Source organism: Camelus dromedarius, chromosome 24 (genome assembly GCF_036321535.1).
Source record: "Camelus dromedarius isolate mCamDro1 chromosome 24, mCamDro1.pat, whole genome shotgun sequence".
NCBI lineage: Eukaryota > Metazoa > Chordata > Mammalia > Artiodactyla > Camelidae > Camelus > Camelus dromedarius.
This window is the reverse complement of record NC_087459.1, coordinates 8,501,379-8,526,076: the sequence shown is the minus strand read 5'-3', so window position 1 is coordinate 8,526,076 and position 24,698 is coordinate 8,501,379. Positions and strand designations below refer to the sequence as shown.

At 56.9% G+C, this 24,698-nt stretch overlaps 2 protein-coding genes across 3 annotated transcripts; one reads left to right on the top strand and one right to left on the bottom strand.

Moving 5' to 3' along the window:
* Nucleotides 1–4,944: 4,944 nt before the first annotated feature.
* Nucleotides 4,945–12,526, bottom strand: NPW (neuropeptide W). The gene is made up of 3 exons (XM_064478768.1): nt 12,371–12,526; nt 5,360–5,964; nt 4,945–5,120 (listed from the first exon to the last, which is right to left on the bottom strand). Exons 1-3 carry the CDS (start codon nt 12,524–12,526, stop codon nt 5,036–5,038), a joined length of 846 nt encoding a protein of 281 aa, XP_064334838.1. The 3' UTR covers nt 4,945–5,035.
* ZNF598 (zinc finger protein 598, E3 ubiquitin ligase) lies at nt 12,487–24,327 on the top strand. 2 transcript variants are annotated; one of them, XM_064478325.1, is made up of 12 exons: nt 12,487–12,749; nt 17,863–17,975; nt 18,711–18,840; nt 19,253–19,464; nt 19,562–19,779; nt 20,329–20,437; nt 21,002–21,234; nt 21,435–21,519; nt 21,630–22,402; nt 22,898–23,048; nt 23,155–23,305; nt 23,393–24,327. In XM_064478325.1, the coding sequence occupies exons 1-12, from the start codon at nt 12,525–12,527 to the stop codon at nt 23,744–23,746; spliced, it is 2,754 nt and encodes a 917-aa protein (XP_064334395.1). In that variant the 5' UTR covers nt 12,487–12,524; the 3' UTR covers nt 23,747–24,327. The 2 variants fall into 2 exon arrangements, with proteins under 2 accessions (XP_064334395.1, XP_031303573.2); XM_031447713.2 differs by having other exon boundaries at nt 20,329–20,446.
* The last annotated feature ends 371 nt before the right edge of the window (nt 24,328–24,698 follow it).

Here is a 24,698-nt window from a genome sequence, read left to right as displayed (position 1 = left end):
CCGCGCCCGCCCCTTCCCCGCCCCCTCCGCCCTGCCACCCCCGCCTCGGGTCCAACCCACCCTGGCCATGCCCCTGCAAAGGCGCTCCGCCAATCCAGAGAGGCCAGCAGGGAGACTCCAGGGCCAGGAGACCCCCGAATCACCAAGACCCCTCTGTCTCGCCCCCACAGCCTCCTATGGCTGTGCTGGGCAACCTCCTTAACGCCAGAACCTTGCTTCCTATGCCAGGAACATTTATTGATCACCTACAGTATGCTCCACACCTCTACTAAGGTAGGCTCTTGAGGTGGGAAGGGGTGGGAGAGTTAGCTGAGGGACCCCCATATGGAGGCGAGAGGGTAAGAACAAGGGCCACAGCTCTGCCCAAGCTCCATGAGAAGCCCCTCTCCTCCCCCACCCTCCCATTCCCCATTTCCGTGTCAGGATCCCTCCCGCACCCAGAGCTGCCCTGATTCAGCACAGAGTCCCAGGATGGTCCAGGAGGCAAAAAGAGGAGTTTGAAATTGATGAGGCAGAATCCCCGCCCTATATCCTGTAGGCTGGCGACTAAGTGACTTCCTGGCCCTCCCCAGAAGTGTTTATGTCTATCTGTGCTGCGTGTGTCCATTGAACATTCCCAACTACCATCCCCTCCCTTTTGCCAGGGACCCTTACTCCTGTCCCTGTCCATCCCAGCCTGATGGGTTACTGCAGAGGGTTGGGGGAGCTTGTCTGGCTGGAAGGGGTCTTTCTACCCTCCTCCTGACCTGGGGTGAGAAGTGCTAACGACTTGGGCCTCTGAGCACTGGCCCGTGGTCAGCATTCACAGGAACTGTTCCCTTGAGCAGGCCCCTTTGAGTCTCCCCTCCTCTGCCCCAGCCCTATGTCTACCTCCACCAGTGTATGTGCCCCTTCCCCCCAACCAATAGAATGTATGCTTTGTGTGCCTCTCTGAGGACATTTGACCTGGAATAACCCTAGGGGTCTCGGGCCATTTTACAGATCAGGAGACTGAGATCTGGAGAGGAAAGAAACCCATACAAGATTCCCCAGTTCCGCTTGGACCCAAGGTGGTGAGATTCCAAGTCCACACTCTTCAGCTTTTTCAGTTACACATACAGGAAGCTGGCTGAGCTGCAGGCTCACCTTCAGCCTGCCCCTCCCCAACCCTGCTCAACCCCCTGCACATACCTGGTTCCCAGGGGTCAGGCACAGCCAGACCAGACAGTTCCCCATGAGGGGAGAAGCACGCTCAGCTCAGTTCTTACTGCTCCTTCTCTCCTCTTCAGTGCCCTTGCCTGGGCTCCTAGCCCCCGCCCAAGCACAGGACCTGCCTCTAGGCAGCCTCCTGGGCCGCAGCCCCTTGGGTATCCACACCCCAACTTCTCCCCCTAAAATCCACTTAGGCTGAGGCTGCATGGCTGCTCCCCTACCCTACCTCTGAGTTCCTGGCTGATGCTGCCATAAGCTCCTGCCTGGCTAGCCACCTCCATTTGTCCGTCCAGAGGCTTGACTGTCTGCCCTATGACTGCCCTTACTGGACCAAACCTGGTACTGCTGCCCCAGGAGGCTATGAGGATGGATGTGGACAGTGGGGTCCACCATATACCACCCCAGGTGGGGCTTAGGGGTCACCAGGACCACCTAGGACCTGCCAGGCTATAGCTTTAAGGCCATATCAGAGTCAAGGGAGGTGGCTGGATGGGAGACCAAGGGGTAGGAAAGGTAGGGATCCCTGGTTCCTTGGTCAGGAGGCTCTGAGACCTCCTCCTTCTGTAAAACAAGTGCTCTCAGATCAGCATTCTGCAGCCCAGGACTCACCCTAAGAATGAAAATGGATGGGAACAGAACATGGGGGGGGGGGTAATAACCAAGAGATGTGGTCACAGCCAGGGGCCAGAAACTTGGCATCCCAGAATAACAAAGTAGGCCCCCAAGCAAAAGAGGAGCCGAGGAAGTCCCAAGAAAGGTAAGAAAGTAACAAAGACAACATCTGAATAACAAAGGGGATGAACAGCAAAGGAAGTGAGTAGCAGCTACAGTATAAAGGCAGCAGTTCAGGGGTGAGTGAGACCTGCAGGTAACAATTCCAAAGGGGGAGAAGGAATGAGTGAGAGAGTAACGGATTAGGAAAGGTGACCGAGCAGCCCTATGGGCAGTCTCCCAGGCCTTTTCCTTCAGCCCCACTGTGATGGAGGTGTGAGAGGAGACAGGTAAGGCAGCAAAGTGAAAGGAGCAGCATGGGCAATGGCCTGGAAGTGTGTGCTGAAAGGTGTTTGGGTTGTAAACTGTTCGGGTCGCTGGGGAGTGGACTAGGGGAGGTGTGGTGAGGCCAGCAGCAGGCGGGAAGGCTCTCAGGTCTTAGGGGATCAGAGGTCTGGGTGACTCCCTCATGCTCACTTTCTCACCCTACTCCTGCCATCTTGCTACACCTGACAGAAGCAGAGTAGGTATGTCAGACCTCCCAGTCCTTCTCCACCCTGGGTTCACCTGGAGTAGGGTTGCCCTGTGCTCGGGTTTCAGGGAAGGGGCTTTCCTTTGAACCTACCTCCCTGCAGCAGTGCCCCCAGCGGTGGGGCAGAGCCTGGGCCTGGGGTGTAGCTGTGGGCAGAGGTCTTGTCACTACCAGAGGGAGGGCTGGGGGCCCATCTGGGGGGGGGTGTGATGCCATTAATCTGACGCTCGGGTAGTGGCCTAGAGCTTCCTGGGCCGGCGCCGCCTCCCTAATGGGCATTAAGGGCCCCGCGAGATGACCAGGCCTCGCTCACGACCCCTTCCTTCAGACTTTCTCTTGTCTGTCAGAGCCCCAGATTGGAGCAGACGGGACCAGCATGATGGGAAGAGAGGGGAAAACGAGACGAGAGACAAGAGGGAGAGAGAATTGGCGAGGACGAAACAGTTACGGAAGCGCAGGACACCCGCGAAGGGAGAACTCACTGGAGGCCTGCCCCGCCCACCCCGAGATGGCCACGCCCACTGTCCGCCCCAGCCCCTCCCATCGCCGGAGGCGCAGGGTGCGAGTGTAGCCTGGGAGAGCGGCTTGTAGCGCCACCTGCCGGCTCTTAGTGGGATTCCATTGCCCGGGGAGTGGCCCCACGCCCCGCCCTTCTGGCTCTGACTTGTCCAGCCCTGCGGGATGGGGGATTGGGTCGAGGTCCGCGCCCTCCGGCTGCTAGCGATGCAGAAGCATAGGGGTACCATAGGGGTGGTAGGCAGAGAAGCCAGGTCTCTCCCGAGCCCCGAATCGGCTCAGCTGTCTCACCTTGGATCTGCCACCAACCTCTGCACTGGGATATCTTCAGGCAATATGAAATCTAGCCTCTCACCAAGTATTCCATCACTTGTGACCAAACATTGGCAGGCCACTTGCCGCCAGCCTGGCGAGCAATGGAGAAATATCGGCGAGCAGCCCCCAGGAGATGCATTTAACCCAGCCTGGGGCTGGAGTCCTCAGGCAGGGTGGACCATGGGGCTGTTCTGGAATCTGCCCAGAGTTTCTCCAGGCTGTGTGGGGAAGGTGAGGGAGCAATGAGGCTGGGGAACAGAGGCCCAGCCCTAGAGCATGGATTTCATTGCATGGGAGATGGGAGCCCTTCAGGTGTTGTGCACTGGGGGGTGACAAGGTCAGGACATCGTGTTTTGAAAGGCCAGGTTTGGTGAGGAGCAGGGGCAGGAGCATCGGAGAAGTGGGGGAAAGAGTGGGTTGACTTGACTGGTCTGTGACCACCCTTTCCCCCAGTGCAGGTCCTGGAGGGTAAATTAATTCTAGGATACCTAAGAATTGGAATGGTGACATCAAAAAGACTGCCCACATTAGGGGACCATGTGGGGAGAAAGGTGCACCCAGGAGATGAGAGGAAATTGCCAGTGGGGAGAGGCCTCCAGAGGGTGTTTCCAGAGGCCAAGGGAGGTCCTGTGGGAGCTGGTTCCACGAGGGCATCCCAAAGCCAGGAGCTAGACAGACCTGGGGCCACCCCTTTTCCTGTCCTTGCTGGGTGCCCCAAGGGCAGTCTTGCCACATGGCCAAGGAAAGACTCCAAGGGCAAACAGCATCAGGGCACAGTGACCAGGCACTTGGACATTGAGGACAGTTGTGGGAGTCCAAGCCCATACTGAAGAGGGTTGAAGGGGGAGCAGAAAGGTGAAGTGGGGCGGGGCAGGAAGGGGTCCCAGGTGGAGGGAGATCCTTGCTATTCAAGATGACATAGCACATTGACATGGGGGACTGGAGACAATAACTGGAAATGCAGAAGGGAATAAGTGGTGGAGGGGTCCCTCAGGAGGCAAGAGCGTATCAGGTGGAGGGGCCCCTTCCTCACTAGGAAGGGAGCATGGCAGTGAAGAAGGGGACTAGATGGGTCCCACTTTCTCAGGAAGGCTTTGGTTGAGGGGAGGGAGGAATTCCAAGGAGATCCAGGTTTGAAATGAGTGCTGGGAGATGGGAGAAAGGCTGGATGGGCTGCCAGCTCTTGCGGTTCCCCTCCTTGGGGAGGACATTCTCCCCAGGCTGGCCAGGGGGCGTAGTGAGGGGCACCCTGTAGGACTCCTGGGAGGCTGGGTGGGAGTTCCAGCCCCACTAGTAGGGTATGAGCTCCTGCTTTCCTCTTCCTGCACACCTTGGTGAATGGCAGCCGGACCCAGGGTGTGACTTGCCCTCCCCTCTCCGTGGAATACCCCTCTCCTCCTGTCGGACCCTGGGACCTAGACTGATGATCCCACCCCCTAATAGGAGGTGCAGCACTGGCAGAAAAGGGAGAGGGGACACAGGCCCAAGCAGTGTCTCTACCTCTGTCTCCCCTTCTGTCCGGCGAGGACATACAGATCTCGGCTGGGTTGGGGGGAGCGCTTCTGGCCAGCCATAGGGCTCCTGACATTTGCTAGGACGTGGGCGCGGCTGTTTGCTCCCGGAAGCTAGATGACAAAGTACACATCGCGGAGGAAAAGGGTCACACGCGGGGGAGCGAGAACCAGGCGGGTTTTATTGACCAGACGGCGGGACTGGAGGCCGAAGAGACTCTGCCTGGGTCAGGCACGTGGGTGCGGGCAGGGGCTGAGATCAGGACGGCCCTGGGGTGAGGCGGGGGCCGGCGAAGGCGGTTCCCTGCGCAGACTGTGGCTGATCGGGAGACTCTCCGAGAGCTCTAGAAAGAATAGAGCAGGACCGTGGGGAGAGGGTTGTGCGCCTTCCACTACGCTCCCGCCTCCCGACCCCCCACACTGGAAGAGTAGAGACTGCGTCAGGAAAGCCTTCCTCGGCTTGAAGTCAGGGATGGAAAGTTCGCAGGGTGCCCTGTGGGAACGGGGACATGCGTCCTGGGCTCAGATCTTTCAAGATCCCTTCGCTCGCTGCTATCCCCTCCCCTTTCCTCTCCCCGCGTACCTGGCCTGCTCTGCGGAGGTCCAGAAATAGGAGCCCAGCCACGGCTCCCGTTGGGGTGCAGACGCCGGGGCTTGCGAACGGCGAGGGGCACTGACCGGGAGCCCAGCGCCGGAGCTTCTGCGACGCACCTCCCACAGTTTCTGAACCCCGGAGGGAAGCAGCAGAGCATCGCGGGCGGCGGGCCCCGGGGAGAGGGTGTTTCTGGCAGATGGCCCCTGGGGGGACACGCCCGGGCCTAAAGTGTCCCAGGCAAGGGGTCCGGCAGCGGGCCGCAGCGCGCGCCGCCACGTGTAGGGCGAGCGGCGCAGCCCCATGAGCAGGCCCGCAGCGCGGCCCACGGTGTGGTAGCGGGGACTCGCCACGTGCTTGTACCAGGCGCCCACGGGCAGCGGAAGCAGCAGCAGCAACAGCAATGCGAGTAGCAAGAGGCTCGCAGTGGCCCCCCGCCCCGGGCCCCGCACCCCCGTTCCCCGCGCCAGGGTGCTCACGTCGAGAGCCGCCCGGTGGGGCGGACCTGGAACTGGCTTGGCGGGATCCAGGCGCTCAGCGTCGGGAGGCCAGAGCGCTGGAGGCTGCAGGCTAGGTGTTGGTCCCGGCGGGTCCAACTATTAAATGCTCGGTGGCCCCGCCCCTCCTCGCCCCCGCAATACCCGCGGGGCTCCCCAAGGGTGGTAGAGATGGAGGGAGAAGAGGAGCCCAGCATCCTCGCTGAGTGGGCCTTTAGCTAGAACTCATCTTGATGCTCTACTGGGAGCTCCCTTGCTCCCCTCTCTCAGCCCTCCTCTGCCTCCTCCCTTCAAGGAGGAGAGGAAGGAACTGCCAGGCACAGGGATGGAGGGACAGGATGCCCCCTTAGCTGGGCTCTTGAAGTGGGCCCCAAGCAGAGCAAAGACAGGGAGGCTGGCAGAACCATAGGGCCGAAAGACAGGAGAGCTCACTGGTGCCCCCACCCCAACTCCCACACAATTTAAGACCCCTCTGTGTATCTCCTCCCCTGAGGGCTGTTCCTCTTCCTCACCTAACACAGCACTCAAATCTTCCACACAGGCCTAGCTTCTCCCCACCAATCCATTCCCCAGCTGCAGCTAGATGGATGCTAGCAACTGCAAGTTTGGCCACATCAAACCCTCCTTGAGACAGTTAGTGGTTCCCGAAGGCTTCCAGAATAGAGTCAGCCCCTCATGCCCCCAGCCCTAGCCTGGGCAGAATAAGGCCCTGCAGACCTCCAGCCTCCTCTCTGGTCATGGTCCCCTGAAAACCACTTTCTAGGGCCACTCTCAATTCATTTGCTGTACCCAATGACCCAGGAGTTTGCCCACCTCTCAGCTTCTGTGCCTGGGACACAGAATGTACTTCCCTTCCTTCTCCACTTGGCAAACTCCTACTCATCCTTCAGAATCCTACTTAAATGGCCCTTGTCTGAATAGTCCCCCAGAGTATCCCTCTGGGCCTGCCTGGGCTTAATAGCCCCATCCCAAAGAGCAGGGCCTGACCCATTCTTGCTTGGACCCCAGACCAGGGAGGATGCAGCCCTCAAAATAAGCTGACCTAACCCCACCCCCCAGCAACCATATCATTTGTGGGGCAGCTTGTAGATCTCAGACACCAAGGATCCTGAAATATCTTATTTTGACCTCCAAACACTGCCACAAGGTGGGAGAATTATTGATTCCATCTACCAATGAGCGAACTAAGGCATGGGGGAAACTAATTTGTTCCAGATCACCTTTTGGGTTAAGCAGTGGGATGACTGGAGTCCCACCTAGCCTCCCCACCCCCAGCCTGAGAGTTCCAGTTTGGGGACCCCAGCTGTAGTTCTCAATGAAAACCTCCCCTTCCCCTCTGCCCATTTCTTTGTCAAAAAAGAGGGGTGATTCTGGGGGAATGGGGAACACAGTCTGGGCCTGTGCTTCCTCTTACGTGTCCATGTCAGGAGAGGTGCAGAGGGGCTGTGGGGTGCAGAGGATGGCACCTGCTTCTGAGGCATGAGGGGCATAATAGGGTCTGGTGAACCCCACTTCCCGGGGGAGGCTTGGAAGCAGCAGCAGCCCTCTCCACAGCCTTGCAGAACCAATGAGAAATGTGCTCTGGAGCCCAGTATGAGCATTAAAAAAATCCAGGCTGGATCTTGACACTGTGCCTGGCACACAGTAAGTGCTCAGTAATGGTGTAGCTACCATCTATGGCTGTTGCTGTTCCAGTGGCTGCCTAGTCTCCTAGCTGTCAGTGAAAACCCTTTGATGGAGGAGTGATGGTGCAGGGACCCAGCAGAGTGGAGGGAAGCCGCCTGCGCACCTGGAGGGGCCTGGAGAACCCTCGGGACCAGCAGGCTGTGCTGAAAGCTGACCCCCCCCCGCCTCCCCCTACCATGCTCCTCTGGGGCCCCTTGGCTTTGAGAACCTCCTGGAGTGTGTGGTGGGTGGGTGGTTCGGCACGATGCAGGCTGCCAGGGTTCCCCTGGTGCTGCCACCCCCTCCCTGCTAAGAGGAGGCAGGGGACTGCTAGCCTGGGCGTGGAGCTTCTGCAGGGAGAACATCATTGATACAAAAACTGATCAATTGTGGTCTATGGTATAATGGAGATTTCTGTGGCAGTTAGAAAATTGAAAAGAACTACCATTAGCAGCGTGAACAAATCTGAAAATACAGTGTTAAGCAGAGAAAAAAGTGCTCTGCATAAGGACATGTTCAGTATCTGAAGTTGAAATACCAGTGATCCCTCCAGCTTGTTTATGACTATGGACCAGAGGGAGTGAAACTGTCAGGGTGCAGGTGAAGGATGAAGGCCACATTGGGACAGAGGAGGGTGGTTGCCTGTCTGGTGTTCAGAAGGCATGTGGGGAGGGGGCCCAGGACTGGGGAAGGGAGCAAAGCACAGAATAGCTTGATGGTCCCTGGGGCCTCCCATTTGGAGTGCGGAGGAAAAGGGGCTCTGTGCCCCACCCAGCCCTGAGCACAGGGACAAAAGTGTCCACTAACCAGGAGTCTGGAGTCAAAGGTCCACTGCCAGCAGAGGCAGTGACCCTAACAGTCCATGAGAGGTGATTCTTCTTTCTGGGACTCACCTCTCCTTTCATCTACACACAGCCCCTCCTAGGAATCATGGCTCTGACTATCTGTACACCATTCTTGGTGACACTGGACCAAGACCTCCAGGGATCAGAACCACCTCAGCTTCATACTCACAGCCCCCACCCCAGGTACAGAGCCTGGTCATCAACAGGAACCTCATCCAAATGACACAGTGATTGAGAAAATCTCCCCATTTTGTCATTTTAAAATTATTTTTTTAATCAAGGTCATAGACATTATAAATCAAATGCTAGTATAAGGGAAAAAATAAAGCTATCTCTGTTCCAGCCTTTCACATTCTGCCCTCCAGGGGCAACTGCTTCCAACTCCTTCAGATATTTCTCCTAGTATTTGCCTCCCTATTTTGAAATAATAAACTTAACTACTACTCTAAAATTTGGTGGTCTTTTTAAGGAGGTATCACACACTTTGAGTAAATGTGCATATCTTAACAATTCGTTACATATGCATCCGCCTACGTTCCCACAGCCCAGATCAAGATAGAAAACATTGCAGCTCCCCAGGGGGCTCCCTTTGCCCCCTCCTAACCAGAAGCCCCCAGCATAACTCATGTATGACCTTAGATCAGCGTTTCTCAACCTCAGTACGGTTGGCATTTGTGAGGCTGTCCTGGGCACTGTAGGGTATTGAGCAGCATGCTTGGCCTCTAGTCATTTGTGTGGGCAGAAAAATAGCCCCTCCCCAAAGATATCTACATTCTAATCCCTGGAACCTGTGAATATTTACTTTACATAGTAAGGGGGAATTACAGTTGCAGAGGAAATGAAGAATGCTAGTTGGCTGAATTTAACATAAGCAAATCATCCTGAATTATCCAGGTGGACCTAATGTAATCTCAAGGGTTCTTAAGCATGGAGGAGGGAGGCAGAATCAGAGAAGGAGAGGTGACAATGGAAACAGAGGGTGGAGTGACGCACTTTGTAGATGGGAGGAATGGTGGTGAGCCATGGAACACAGGCACCTCTAGAAGATGGAAAAGTCTAGGAAATGGATTCTCCTCTAGAGCCTCCAGGAGGAACGCAGCCCACCTGCACACTGATTTTATCCCACTGAGACCCATCTTGAACTTCTGAATTCCAGAACTGTGAGATAATAAATGTATGTTGCTTGAAGCCACTGTGTTTGTGGTAATTTTTTACAGCAGCAATAGGAAACTAATGCACCAGTAAATGCCATTAACACTCCCACCCAACTGTAACAACCAACCAAAAACGTCTCAAGACTTTACCACACGTCTCCTTGGGGGCAAAATCACCCCCCATTGAGAACCGCTGACTCAGATTATAAAACACCATTCTAAAATTTATCTTTTAAAAAAAATTGGGGAGGGGGGGAATTAGGTTCATTTGCTGATTTATTTTTAGAAGAGATACTGAGGATTGAACCCAGGACCTCTTGCTTGTTAGGCATGCACTCTACCACTTGAGCTATATCCTCCCCCCTAAATTTATGTTTTTTAAGACACCATCAAACAGCTTCCTCCTAATTTAGATGAAGCTTTGGCTCTCCCCCAACCCAGTCACCTCATTTCTCATCTCTCCATCCTCCTAATATGAATTTATCATAATTTTTGGTTAAGTCACTGGTCAGTGTGTTACGGAAATGACAGGCCAGCCAAGAAACAAGTACCACTCGGAGGGTTGGAGTACTCAGATTTATTACGCCGGCGGGCTCAGAGGGGCTTCTGCTCCGAAGCTCTGAGCACCTCCAAGACGTGCACATGAGGTTTTATAGGGTTAATTACAAGTATGGGGCTATTAGCCAATAAGGTTCAAACAACAAAAAGCAAGGAATCAGTATACTGGAGCTTATCAATTTGGAACAGGTCACGTTACTGACACTTATTGAGCTTGGATTTACGAGTTAGCTTGTTAGCCCAGTAAACTGACACTAAACTTCAGATTTATGAGTTAGCCCAGCAGAACTTAGATCAGTAAACCAACACTTATCACACTTAGATTTGTGACTTAGCTCGTTAGCCCAGCTGGGCTTTTCCTTCACAAGTGTTTCTATTATTATGACCATGTAGTGTCCTCTGCTGAGCCAAGTAGTGTACTATGATTACATTTCCTTTCTCATTGATAGCTGTCTTATTATTTTTCTTTGCTTGTTTTTCTATATTCTTGTTTTGTTATTTTACCCTAAATTTTCCAAGCTCCTTGCAATAACTTTTCCTGGTTCTTAAGCACACAAGGAGATCACCCACAATCAGTTCTATATTTACCCTGGAGATCTCCCTCTGGAAGCCAGTGGCCTCTTGCTCCAATCTGGACATCCATTTTCTAGGACATCCACTCTCCAAGCCTCTGCACAGGCATCATTTGAATGGGAACACATAAGCTAAATAATTTGTCCTTTTTATGTTGCTGACTTTATGCTGGATGGAAAGTTTTTCTGGGTATAGAATTTGTGATGGAAATCATATTCCCCCAGAAAGTTGAGAGAACTTCTAGCTTCCAGTGTTCTAGGATTGTAAGTCTGATTTTCAGTCCTTCTTACAGGTTCTTCTCCCTCCTTACTCCCTTCCCCTGAAGATTTCAGGCCCTTTGTTTTATCTGCAATACACAGGTACTCCATGATGATCTCTCTCACTGATGCTGTCTCTCCCTTGATTGGGCCCTTTCAATATGGAGAGTCATGTCCTTCAGATCTGGCATATATTGCCTTATTGGCTCTGACAACTTGCACCTCTCCATTTCCTCTGTTCTCTCTGAAATTTCTATTAATTAGATATTGTGCCTTCTGGATCCCAACTTCCATCTTCTTATTTTCTCTGTTTTTTGTTTTGTTTTTTTAATTAGGTTTATTCATTTGTTTCTGCTTGGAGGAGGTACTGGGGATTTGACCCAGGACCTCTTGCATGCTGAGCATGCGCTCTAACACTTGAGCTATACCCTTCCCCCTTATTGTCTCTGTTTTCTACCTTGTCTTTTTGTTCTGCCTGCTGAGAGATTTCTTCAACTTTGTCTTCCATTTTGCTCTTGAACTTTTAATTGTTATGTTTTTAATTTCTAAGGATTCTTTTTTGTTGTTGTTTTTACTTGTTTTATTGAAGTATAGTTAGTTTACAATGTTGTGTCAATTTCTGGTGTACAGCATAATGTTTCAGTCGTATGTATACATACACATATTCCTTTTCATATTCTTTTACATTTTAGGTTACTACAAGATAATAATTGCCTGTGCTATACAGTATAAACTTGTAGTTTATCTACTTTATATATAGTAGTTTGTATCTGCAAATCTTGAACTCCCAGTTTATCCCTTCCCACCTTCTTTCCTTCCTGGTAACCATAAGTTTGTTTTTTATGTCTGTCTGTTTCTGTTTTCTGAGTGAGTTCGTGTTTTTTCAAATATTCCACATATAAGTGATATCATATGGTATTTTTCTTTCTCTTTCTGGCTTATTTCACTTAGAATGATGATCTCCAGGTCCACCCATGTTGCTGCAAATGGCATTATTTTATTCTTTTTTATGGCTGAACAGATAGATACCACAACTGCTTTATCCGCTCGTCTGTCGAAGGACATTCAGGTTTCCATAGTGTAAATAGTGCTGCTATGAACATTGGGGTGCATGTATCTTTTCGAATCAGAGTTCCCTCTGGATATATACCCAGGAAAGGGACTGCTGGATCATATGGTTAAGTCTATTTGTAGTTTCTTAAGGAACCTCCATACTGTAAGTATATAGTGTACGTATGCCACAGTACTCACGGAGCACACTCATGGAGTACTAGGGCAATACTTACACTAAAACATTCGCTGTTATGGGAGGGTAGGCTGGCAGGAGACAAAGGACCGAGAAAATGGGAACCCGACACACACCGCCTAGCGGCCGGCCAGCAGCAGCTCTCCAAGCATTCCGCTCTGGCTAGAGCGCCCAGTGCCTGTGGCGCCGCTCTAGCCGGCTCCTCACTGGGGCGGAAGTCGCAGCGTACTTCCGCCGGGCGGGGCCGTTGCTGGGCGGGGCAGTGACGTCACCCGGAAGGGGCGGGCCCGCCGGGAGCCAGGCCGCGCCGCGCCGCGCCGCGCCGCGCCGCGCCGGCCAGGAAGGGGCCGGAGCCGGCACCATGGCGGCGGTGGCGACGGCGGGCCCCGAGGGGCGGCGCGTGGTCCAGGAGGCGGCGGCGGCGGTGCCGGAGAGGGGCGGCGGGAGCTGCGTGCTGTGCTGCGGGGACCTGGAGGCCACGGCGCTGGGCCGCTGCGACCACCCAGTGTGCTGCCGCTGCTCCACCAAGATGCGGGTGCTCTGTGAGCAACGCTACTGCGCGGTGTGCCGCGAGGAGCTGCGCCAGGTGAGCCGCGCCGGCGGGGCCGCGCATCGGGGCGCCGGGGCGCGGGCGCGACCAGTCGGGGCGGCAGGGAACCCAGCGGCCGGAAGGGGACTTTACCTTCCTGGTGTCCGGCCGCAGGCCTGGTGGCGCCGGCTTCCAAAAGAGAGGCATGGCGGGACCACTTGGGGCGGGGTCCCGACCGCAGGGCCGACTCTGGGGCGTCTGGGGCCAGGAGGCATGAGATGGCCGATCTAATTTGAAGAGGTAGCGATCCCTTTGGGGACAGAGCCCGCGGACTTTCCTCCTGCTCCCCGGGAATTCCTGCTGGGCCACAGAAGGGGTACGATCAGAGCAGGAACCCCTCGACCTGCTCGTCTTTGGGAGTTTATTCCTCAGGGGTCTTCATTCCGGTGGAGGCAACGGGGCAAGTGGGCACCCTCAGACGCGGTCTGTCTTGGAATTAGAGGGTCAAGCGAGCTTTTCCAGCCCAGCTGTTATTTCTGGACCTCCCTGGGTTACGCTGAGCAAACTCCTTCTGAGATTGCCCTTTTCATCTATTAAGTGATGGTGGCACTCTGACCTGCCCACCAGAAGGGAAGGCAGAACCACTGAGGTCTCCTCTGGTTGCTTGGTGGGTGGGGATAAAAGTGTTATGAAGTTTTCCTTGCCAGTCCCAGCTGGGGGCTTAACTCCAGAGTTGGGGGATGGGGGCAGTGTCTGACTCTCCAGACTCCTATGAGCCCTAGTGAGGTCAGAGGGCAACAGGGAGCTTTTCCTCACTCCCCGCAATGCCAGCTGCTGGCTGGGAACGCCTAGCTGGAGCTTCCTTGGTTTGCTGTGCTTTGAGATCTGTTTGCTTCTAGAGTTGTGAAATTCCCCTGGTTTGTTCATGGAAAGCTTGAGCTGGTTACATCTACCAGGGAATCTTGAGTTTCTTCCTAGAAGTGATGCAGAAACGACTTTGTTTCTTCACTTTTGTTGTTGTTACAGATTTATGTTAAAAGAGCCTAGGAAATGCTGTAATCCCATGACTACTCTGTGGTTACCTATTCTGTTCACTATTGGAAAGACACTTGGAGATGCTGTCAGTCTATCATGGGGAGTACAGAGAGGGATGCGGATCTGGGAGAGAGCAGAGGTGCCGGAGCAGTCGGGGAAACCTTGGATCTGTGATTTAGTCAGAAGGCACCTCCCAGCTTTGCCAGAGCCTGCCTTGTCGGCTAGTCTTTCATGACATGATGTAATGAACAGCCAGGTTTCCCAGCATACCTGTAGTTTCCTTACAGGAAGGCAGACAGGCAGGCAGGCGCTGTGGAGTCCCTGGCCCTGGGTGCTGCAGGTCTCACTCAGGAAGTGAGCAGACACCTATATATGGCTCCTCTAGCTAGCATCTGGCCTCTCTCATTCCTTGTGGGTCCCACACCCTCCAAGTGCTCTGTGGCAAGGGGGTGTTGACATGAACTGTCAGCTGGCTCCAGCTGGGATGTGGTTTGGCATCAGGTGCCCTGGCCGAGCCTGACCTTCCTCTTGGGCCTGCCCTGAATTGCTAGACAGCAGGAGGGTGTACTGGGAAGTTTGCGGAGATGATGCTCCTCCCCATTCATCCTGCTTCCCTCCCACTCTTGAACTTGCAGCACCCCCTGTCCCTCTTGTTCCCTTGTTGAGCCCTGCACTGTCCTCTGAATACGTCCTGTGTCCCATGCCCCCTTGGGAATCCCACAGTGACCCCTGGCCCCTGAAGCCTGCCTCTGCTCTGCCTCCTTTATGGGACTAAGTCTTTGTGAAAATTGGAAGGAAAGTATGCCAGGATGCCAGGGACAGGCCAGCTTCGTCTGCTGGTTAATTCCTACATCTTGATCTAGTGCCTCCCTATGCCGGCCCGGGGAGCAGCCTTGCAACTGCTGGTCAGGCGAGGAGCCAGATCAGTTAAATTGCTCGGCACGTGCTCAAGGCAGAGGCCAAGGCGGCTCCCACCTGATGGGCAGTGGTAGCATTGGTCTTGAGGGCACTTTGGTTGAAACTGATGTCAAGTCCCAGGTTCCTGTCCTCTCTTCCCTGGTTGTACCTTTTACACAGGCCACTTTCCTCTGAAAGCATTCCACCTTGTCTGGACCCCTGGTGATGCCAAAGAGGCTTGATGGGGCTGCTATACAAAGTGGGATGTGTCTGTCTTAGGAGGGGAACTGCAGGCCACCTAGTGCAGCCCCAGTGCCCTGTTTCATAGAAAGTAGGAAAGGAGGCTGAAGGCAGGTCAGGAGGCGGGACCTGCTGACTCAGGTCATGCTTTTCTATTGTCCGTGCTCCCTCCCCACCACCCTGGTCCTGGCCCTCTTCCTCTAAGATTACCCCTGCTTCATCCCCCTCTGGCTCTTCTTGTACCTGTGTTCTAGGTAGTGCTGTCTCTGGGGGCTCACTCTGTATTCCCTCCTCTCCCCCAGGCCCACCCTCACCATCCAGCTCACTCTCAGCACTGGTCATTGCTAACACCCCTGTCCTCTCATCCACTCATTCTCACTGAGTGCTCACTGCATACTGGGAATGGGGAGCAGCAGGGCCCCAGGCAGAAACCCCTAGGCAGGGGGAGTCTGAGGGGGCTCTTGGGGTGGCCTCACGGCCTGGCCATCTTGGGGTCCACCCAGACTGCCCAAGTATCTAGGCCTGGTCTGTACCTCTGTCCTTGGACCTATGATCTCCTCCCGTCAGGATGATCACCAGGGTGGGTGGATCTCAAGCCACACTGGTTGGATCACTGGTGGGTTCCTGCCCATCCCTGGCCAGGCCACCACGCCCTCATTCTTGTCCGGCCACTCAGTCTTGCCACTCACCTCACTCTCTGCTAGGGGCAGGGGACACTGGCCACACCAGGCTGCAGTACCATCCATCGTCTGCTAGTTGCTGGACCTGGCCTCTGGTGCAGGCCTGAGGGGTCCAGTCCTGGTCCCAGAGCCTGTCCAGGGGTGGGTGCAGTTGGCATTTCCCCATTCCGTGCCCCCTGGCTCCTAACCTGCTCACCCTCCTTCTAAAACACACACAGCTTTGAGCTTGCATGCCCACGGCTTCTTTCCTTTCCCAAGCCTCTTCTGTGGTTCCAGCCCTTTCCCAAGCCAATCCAGTTTCCCCTTTCTGACCTGTCTCAGGTGTGCCTAGCCAGGGCTGTCCCACTAGACCGCTCAGGAGGGACAGACGCCCTGCCCAAGCTGATTGTCGCTCAGTCCACGGCGAGGGTACCCACAGCCCAGGGAGACACTGCCTGTGGTGGATCAGAGCTGACCCCTGAAAGGAGGGTGCCAGAGCTGGGGAGCAGGGGAGGTGGTGATGGGGGTGGGGGGAGCCTTCTGGCATGGGTTTCCTCTGGGGAAGTTGTTCCTTTGCTGAGTCTGTTGGGCTGGGATGCTTTTTGGCAGCTTTACGGGTTCCCTCTAGGGCTGTTAGTCTGAGTCTCAGTGCTTAGTTCCTTATGCTCTGTGCTCCTCCAGCAGCATCCTGAGTGGTTCATGGCCCTGCACCTGCAGGCACCTATCTCTGGACAGGAACTGGGGTTTCTGCTGGAAAAGCCCCCTTAGGAGTGGTCAGAAGGCAGGGCTGGGTGTAGGCTTGCTCTTGGAGGGCAGATCCCATGACAAGAGGCCAGTGCGAGGCCCAGGGACCCTCCCCATGTTCATTCAGGGCCTGCAGAGAAAGCCAGGGCAGAGTGTGTGGAGGCTGACCCTTTGGAGGCAGAGCCAAGACTCCCCTTTGAAGACAGGTCACAGGAGTGCAGCTGGGATGAGGTGTGCTCAGTGTGGGGCAGGGGGCAGGGGTCGGTGGCCATGTTTATGCTGCCTGGCTTTACCAGGCATGGCGACAAGGGGAAGAAAGGCCTGTTGGGGGTTCATTCCTCCACCCCTACCTCACTGTGGCCCCCAGAATGGGTGTGGCTGGACCATGACACTTCCCTAGGGCTCCTTTGGGGGCAGAATCTGGGGAAGGCTTGGTGGTCAGCCTGTTTTGTACCACCATCCCCCACAGCATGTCCTCAGAAGTGGAAGCTGAGCTCCCCGTCTCCTCCCCCAGGCCCCCAGGGAGCCAGTTTTAACCACCCTGCTGCTGGAGACAGTGTGACCACCCACTCTCTCCAGCCAGTCTTACGCTTTCCCAAGTTCACGGCCAATTGTAGTCCCAGACAGCCTCCTTGGCTGGGCCTAAACATAACAGGGGTGTCCTTGATGTGGCCTTTCCCAAGGTGAGGATGTCCCCTGGGTGTGCTGGTGAGGACTCTGAGCTGAGATGAGTGCCCTGCTTTAGGCTGGGGGGACAGTGGTGGATCTGAAAGGGGCACGGAGAGGAGACAGGACTGTCATCTTGATCCAAGTGAGGGAGTGTGGGACAGAGAGAAAGGGGGTGCTGGAGGATGAGGGAGTCCTGGAGGGAGCAGTGCCCTTGTTGGCTCAGAGGGGAGGCCTGAGCCTATAAAAAGGCCTGGGGGCCAGGCTGGGGTCTCTGGGACAGGGGTCTAGTCCTCGTCCATTGCCACAGTCTCTGGAGGCGCAGAGCAGGCTTTACCTGAGAGGGCTGGAGACCCCAGAGAAGCAACCAGGGTGTGGACGTTTCTGCATTCAGCTCACCAGCTCATCCCTTTGGCGCCCCCAGACAGCCAAGTTAACAGGCAGGCAGCCCGCCCAGAATGGCCAGGGGCCATGACCGAGTGCTGCGGGAGAGTTCCTCTCCTGTGGTGTTATGGAAGTATCGTGAGTGGATGGAGGGTGGCCAGGCATGGGCAACTGATGGGTCCTGGCCTGGCAGCATTGTTTCCTTAGCTGCTTCCTGGATTGTGTCTCTCCTTTCTTCCAGTGCAAGTCATCCTGTGCTTGACACCCATGTGATTAAGGTTTGGTTTGCCCCGCTGTCTGGTCCCTGTCACTGCCCCTGGGGCAGCCTCTTTCTGGCAGGTGCCAGTTTTGCTGTGGATGAGTGGGGAGTCGGCTGCCCCCTGGCGGCGAGGCCAGGCATTGCTTCTCTGTCTTGGCAACCCTAGGTGGCTGGGCTGCGGGTGAGCAGAGGGGGCGTGTCCGCCTCCCGTTCTTTTCTGCTTGATGGCGCCCTCCAGTGGACATCCCGGGCCCCGCTCACCATGCTCTTGTACTTTCGGTTCCAGGTGGTCTTTGGGAGGAAGCTTCCTGCCTTTGCTACAATCCCCATCCACCAGCTGCAGCATGAGAAGAAGTATGACATCTACTTTGCTGACGGGAAAGTGTTTGCCTTATACAGGTGAGAGAGGAACCCTCGGCCTGGGATTCCGAGAGTCTGCAGGGCGCTTTGTGGTGGGGACGGGCACATCCCCATCACCTCCTGTGCTCCTCACAACACTCAGGTGGGTGGGGGCACTTTCTGTGGCACAGACATCAGGGTCAGGTAGCTAAATTCCCATCACTGGTCTCCTATCCTGTAACTGGGGGTGCTCACGCCCCCCTCCCGGGGTGGTGGTAGAGATGAGGGGCAAGGGGTGAATTCAGGGAAAGCCCTCCTGGTGTAGCACCCAGCACCTGCTTCCTGAGGGCTCTTGGAGGTGCACAAGAGCTCTTGCAAGTCAGGCTCTTAGCCTATGGTGGGAAAACCCCGTAAAGTGGTACAGTTGTCTTGGGGCCGGTCCTCATCTTCCAGGTGAGAGGGCAGCCCCCTGGCTCAGCTAGAACCTGGGCTTTTGACCCCAGGCTCCTGTGTGGGCTCAGTTATAATGTTCATCTGACACAGAGGTCAGTCTCCTGCATCATGGTCCCACCCCCATCACATGGCCTTGTTCAGCTCAGGCACTGGCCCAAGCCCCATCTGACTCAGTGGTCAGAGCTCCAAGGTGCATGGGGAGCCGAGTGCCTGTCTTCTGGCTCCCACTCCGAGAGTGTCTCCAGGGCCTTGGAGCAGTGGACCATGGGGAGGGTCTAGTGCTCACTCTGGATAACATTGCTGAGTGCCCTCGGGTCCTGGTGGCTCTTGGTGTCTCCCTAGGCAGCTGTTGCAGCACGAGTGCCCGCGATGCCCTGAGCTGCCACCTTTTGGCCTCTTTGGGGACCTGGAGCAGCACATGCGGAAGCAGCACGAGCTGTTTTGCTGCAAGCTGTGCCTCAAACACCTCAAGGTGAGCCCCACCCTGCCTCCACAGCAGCTGCCTGGGGCTTTGGGACATTTAGGGAGTCCCTGGCTGAGATGGATGGTGTCCAGGCCCTGCAGAGGCTGGCGTAGGGGTGCTCAGCAAACAGCTGTGAGGGGCTTGTTGCTGCCCCTGGCCCTGGCCAGGCCAGATCCCCAGGGCTTCGCAGCACCCACCCAGCTCTCCTGCCTCACAGAGCCCTGGGGTGGTGAGCAATCAGGCTGCACAGCCCAGGCAGGGCAGCCTCCTAGTAACTACGTGGGGCCTCCAGGCTGCTGGTGTTGTGGGCCCTGTGACAGAGCTGATGCCACCAGGATCCTTTGGTGGTGTTGGGCTGTGGGGAGAGGTAGGGGGCTGGGGAGCCCCCACCCCATCCCCAGCCCTTCCCCACTCCCTGCAGATCTTTACCTATGAGCGCAAGTGGTACTCGCGCAAGGACCTGGCTCGGCACCGCATGCAAGGGGACCCTGATGACACGTCGCACCGCGGCCACCCGCTCTGTAAGTTCTGTGACGAGCGCTACCTGGACAATGATGAGCTGCTTAAGCACCTGCGGCGCGACCACTACTTCTGCCACTTCTGTGACTCTGATGGGGCCCAGGACTACTACAGGTGGGTGCGGTAGCACAAGGCCCTGGACACTTGGGCAGGCTGGGCGCAGGCCGTTGGCCACGGTGCCTGGCCCCGACTGACAGCCCATCCCCGGCAGTGACTACGCATATCTGCGCGAGCATTTCCGAGAGAAGCACTTCCTGTGTGAAGAGGGCCGTTGCAGCACCGAGCAGTTCACCCACGCGTTCCGCACCGAGATCGACCTTAAGGCCCACAGGACAGCCTGCCACAGCCGGAGCCGTGCTGAGGCCCGCCAGAACCGCCAGATCGACCTGCAGTTCAGCTACGCGCCGCGGCACTCACGCCGGAATGAGGGTGAGCAGGCCTCTCCTCTGCCGAGTGGAGCTCCCACAGCTCCCACCTGGCCCCCGAGGCAGTGCTCACCTTGCGGAGCCCTGCTCTGGAGGCCTCAGACCCAGGTCCTGATCCGACCCCTCACATATCGACGGGGACAAGGGACACACCTGTTGAACCTGCATCTGCTAGCCCATTGAGGAGCTCTGAGCACCTGAGCACATTGGGACAGGGAGCTCTTCACTCCAGCTGGCTCCCGCAGTGTCTTGGATCTGCTGCTCTGGGGTCCCTGGGACTCGTCCCTGGGTCAGGATTATTGAGCACCTGCTGTGTGGGCATTCCTCCTGGGAGTGTGGGGTTGGTAGGGCCAGGCCCTTCTCCCAGCACCATTCTTGCTCTGACCTGGTGCCCAGGCCATAGAGGTCTGGGGCTGTTGTGGACCCCAAGAGGTGTCTGAGCCCATCCCCCAGGGCTCATGTGCTGTAGGGGGCGGGAAGGCTTCTGCTGTCCAAGCTGGAGCACTGGCTGTGGTCTTGCCCGGGCCCATGACAGGCTGTGTGCTGGTTGCAGGGGTCGTCAGTGGCGAGGACTACGAGGAGTTGGACAGGTACAACCGCCAGGGTCGCGCAGGCCGGGCCAGCGGCCGTGGAGCCCAGCAGAGCCGCCGAGGAAGCTGGAGGTACAAGAGGTGGGAGGATTCACGTGCCACTGAAGTTCTCCTGGCACCACCCCTGAGGCGGTGGCAGCAGCCGGCATCTGGGCTGGGAACAGGCACTGGGGTCAGGGGACTTCAGCCTTTTGGTCTCTGGTGTCCCCAGCATGGCAACAGGGCCTGCTCAGTGTCCTCAGTGAGCACATTTCCTCCTCTTTTTCCTACTTTCAGCCAGAGACACGAGGAACCTGTGGGGTGGGGGTGTGTGAGAGAGGCTCTCAACTTGGGGGTTCAGGGCAGTTATGCCTTGAAGCCCGGGCACACAGGCACACTCAGGCTGGGGTTGGCCAGGCTGGATCAGGGCATCTGTGGACTCCAGATGCTGCCCCAGAGAACTGGGTCCAGGTGCTGTCTGGGGAGCTGGAGCCTCAGGCTGGCAGGCACATGTTCTGCTGCCTCCCCAGCGCCCTCTCCTGGCCGGCGTAGGTGGGCCAGCCCCGTTACCCTGGCCTCCGGCCCCTCCCCAGTCCCTCCCCCTGCACACTGCTATAGTCCTGGGCCTTGCCCAGCCTGAAGATCTCTCCATCCCAGGGAAGAAGAGGACCGAGAAGTGGCAGCTGCCATCCGAGCCTCAGTGGCTGCACAGCAGCAGCAGCAGCAGCAGCAGCAGCAGCAGCAGCAGCAGCAGCAGCAGCAGCAGGAGACACGCAGGAGCGAGGACCAGGTGGAGGGCACCAGGCCCAGAAAGGAGGAGGCAGTGGTGCGGGGGCCTGAGGAGCCCCGGGGCCCCCGGCGTCCACCCCGGACTCAGGGCGAAGGCCCAGGTGAGTGGGCCTTCCTTGCAGGTGTCTCTGCTCTGGCCTGAGAGGCCTGAGGCAGCCTCTTGCCGAGCGTGGTGCCCAGACTGGCAGGGTCCCCACCCAGAAAGTGGACAAGAACCCACATGCTCTCTGGTCACTCTGCGGGGCCTGATCTTGCCTTCAACATTGATTCGTCTGACATAGGGTTCTTTTGTGTCTCGCAGGCCCCAAAGAATCCTCGACAAACGGTCCTGTGAGCCAAGAGGCCTTCCCAGCAACCGGCTTGGCTGCAGGGACCGCACTTCCAAGGTACACGTGTGCGCAAACCGGGGTGAGGGTGCCGGACTCCTATAGAGGGTGAGTGTGGGGCAGGCCAGGGACCAGCAAGCCACTGAACCTTCTCCCGTTCCTCGGCTCAGCACTCTCCCACCCCCAACTTCGAAGCTCAAGGATGAAGACTTTCCCAGTCTCTGTGCCTCTGCTTCCTCCTCCTCCTCCACTGCAGCAGCCCTGGGCCCCGTGGGGCTGCCGCTGGCGTATGCGGTTCCCAGCAGGGGTAGGAGCACCTTCCAGGAGGACGACTTCCCTGCCCTGGTGTCCTCTGCTTCCAAGCCCACCGCTGCCCCCACCAGCCTCATCTCTGCCTGGAACAGCAGTGGCAGCAAGAAAGTGGCACATCCCACCACTGGGGCCCAGTCTGCTGGTGGGAGCAGCCAGCCCTCCAGGAAGGCTGGGAAGGGGGGCAAGGGTGGCAAAAAGGGTGGGCCGCCCCTGGTGGAGGAGGAGGAGGATGGCCGCACTGGCCTCACCGCCCAGGAGCTGCGGAGCGTGCCCACAACAGTCACCGTCTCCTCCCTGCTGGCACTGGCCTCCACCCAGACCTTCACCAAGGTTGGCAAAAAGAAGAAAGTGGGCTCTGAGAAGCCAGGTGCCGCATCCCCTCCGCCACTGCCCTCTGACAAAGACGGGTCCCCTGGGGCTGAGCAGGCCCCCACAGCCCCCACTGGCAGGGCTGAGGGGCCAGTTGGTGTCGTCGTCAATGGACACACAGAGGGGCCGGTCCCAGCTCGGAGCACTCCCAAGGAACCCCCTGGGCTTCCAAAGCCCCAGGGGCCCCTCCCTTGCCCCACACCCCAGGAAGACTTCCCAGCGCTCGGCGGCCCCTGCCCGCCCAGGATGCCCCCGCCCCCAGGTATGTGTACCTGCCTCAGGCTTGCTTTTCGGCATCTGGGAAGAGGTCAGAGTAGCAGAGTCAGGCTGGAGCCCTCCAGGCCCACGAGGAGCACAGCTAGAGGTTCTGTGGTGCAGGTGCAGGTGCAGGAAGGAAGAGGTAAGCTTCTGCAGTGGTTTCCAGCTGCCTTAGAAGCCAGGCTCCGCGTCTGTAAGTGACGTGATCTCGGTTCACCACTTGACTTCTCTGCATCCTTTTCCTCCCCATAAATCAGGGCAATCTTAGCATCCTCTTGAGATGGGTTTAAGTGAGTTAACTTAGACAGGATTTGCCATGAGGGAGCACAGTTTATGTGCCAGCACCTGGCATCATCAGGTCCCAGGCCTGCTCCATGGCGGAGGTGGGTCATGGATGAAGCCTGACCCTGATGAGATGGGAGGTGGGGAACCAAGGCCTGGCTGTGCCTGGCCAGTGAGAGTCACGTCCTGGGATCTTCCTGTGCTCACCCTGCCATAGGCTTCAACACTGTGGTGCTTCTGAAGGGCACTCCACCCCCGCCTCCGCCAGGTCTCGTGCCCCCAATCAGCAAGCCGCCCCCTGGCTTCTCCGGCCTTCTGCCCAGCCCCCACCCAGCCTGCGTCCCCAGCACTACCACCACCACAAAAGCGTGAGTGAGGGTGGGCCGCCTGGCCTGGTGCCCCTAGGGGAGTGCTTTCACCTTGGGCCACCCCAAAGGCTGAAGCCTCCACCTCCTCCCCATCTCCTGACCCCAGACCTAGGCTGACATCCATGCCACGGGCCTACCTGGTCCCTGAGAACTTCCGGGAGAGGAACCTGCAGCTCATCCAGTCTATCAAGGACTTCCTGCAGAGCGATGAGGCCCGCTTCAACAAATTCAAGAGCCACTCGGGGGAATTTAGACAGGTTAGGCAGGCGGGGTTGTGGGGGGCCAGCCTAGCCACCTGGGGCCCAGGCCTGGGCCAGGTGTGACTGGTCTGCTCTGGGTGGCAGGGTGTGATCTCCGCAGCCCAGTATTACAAGAGCTGCCGGGACCTGCTCGGGGAGAACTTCCAGAAGATCTTCAATGAGCTGCTGGTGCTCCTGCCCGACACGGCCAAGCAGCAGGAGCTGCTGTCTGCGCACACGGACTTCCGAGGCCAAGAGAGGCCTCCCGGCACCAAGGCCAAGAAGAACAAGAAGAATGCGTGGCAGGCCAGCACCCGGCAGACGGGCCTGGACTGCTGCGTGTGCCCCACCTGCCAGCAGGTGCTCGCGCACGGTGATGTCAGGAGCCACCAGGCGCTGCACGCCGCCCGGGATGATGACTTCCCCTCCCTGCAAGCCATTGCCAGGATCCTCACGTAGCTCCCGCCAGTGTGGGCAGAAGTTGCCATACTCATGAGCCTCCTTTCTCCTTCCTTCTCCCCCTGGGCTGCCAAGCAGCCAGGTGAGGCCACCTGTTCAGGTCCCGCAGCTGACCAGCCCCCCAGGGGTCACCAGGAAGGCCCACCCCACCCTGTCAGCACACCATCACGCAGGAGTCCATCTGGTTTTCTCCTGGGAACTGGGGAAGGCCCCTGCCTTAGCAGCAGGCCGGTCTGGGTTATTCTCATGCTTTGGGAAGGGCCAGGACGCCGGGACCTGTCTGTGGTGTCAGAGTGAGTGGCCACGGTGGCCTGATTTGGGACCTCCTGAGCCTGAGGGCTGTAGCATCATGGTCCCTGAGCCAGAAGCTGTGGGTCCACTGGTGGTGGAGTCAGATGTTGAGTGTGTTGTGTAAACAGTTGAATGTTTCATGATTCAAGAATGTTCAGGATTAAAAGCAGACACGAAATCGTGCTACTTGACGTTGAATCTTTTTACGAGACGAGCTGAATCTGGGATCTCAAATTGCCTCTGACCTTTTATAAGACAATTTATCTTCAAATAAATTTATTTTGCAATAATGCAGAGCTAGTGTTCTGAGCTTCTCTGCCTCCCGGGGTCACCCCACAGCCAGGGGGACTCAGAGTCATCAGATGCCACAGCTCAGGTGGTCACCAGTGAGCGCGGGGGCAGGGAAGATGTGGGGTGAGCTGGGCAGCCAGGCTTTACTCACAGGAAGCAGCAGCCAACTGTGGGCTGGGGTCCTGGAGGTCCAGCACTGCCCAAGCCTTCCAGGAGATGACACAGCCCTGCTCGACCTATACTGTATACCCAGTAAAACCACCCATTCAGAACGTGAGAGTCACAGACTCAAGGATACAGCCATAGACCAGTGAAAGGGCTACTAAAGATAAACTCCAACAAGAACAATTTAGAAACAGTGCAGGGCATA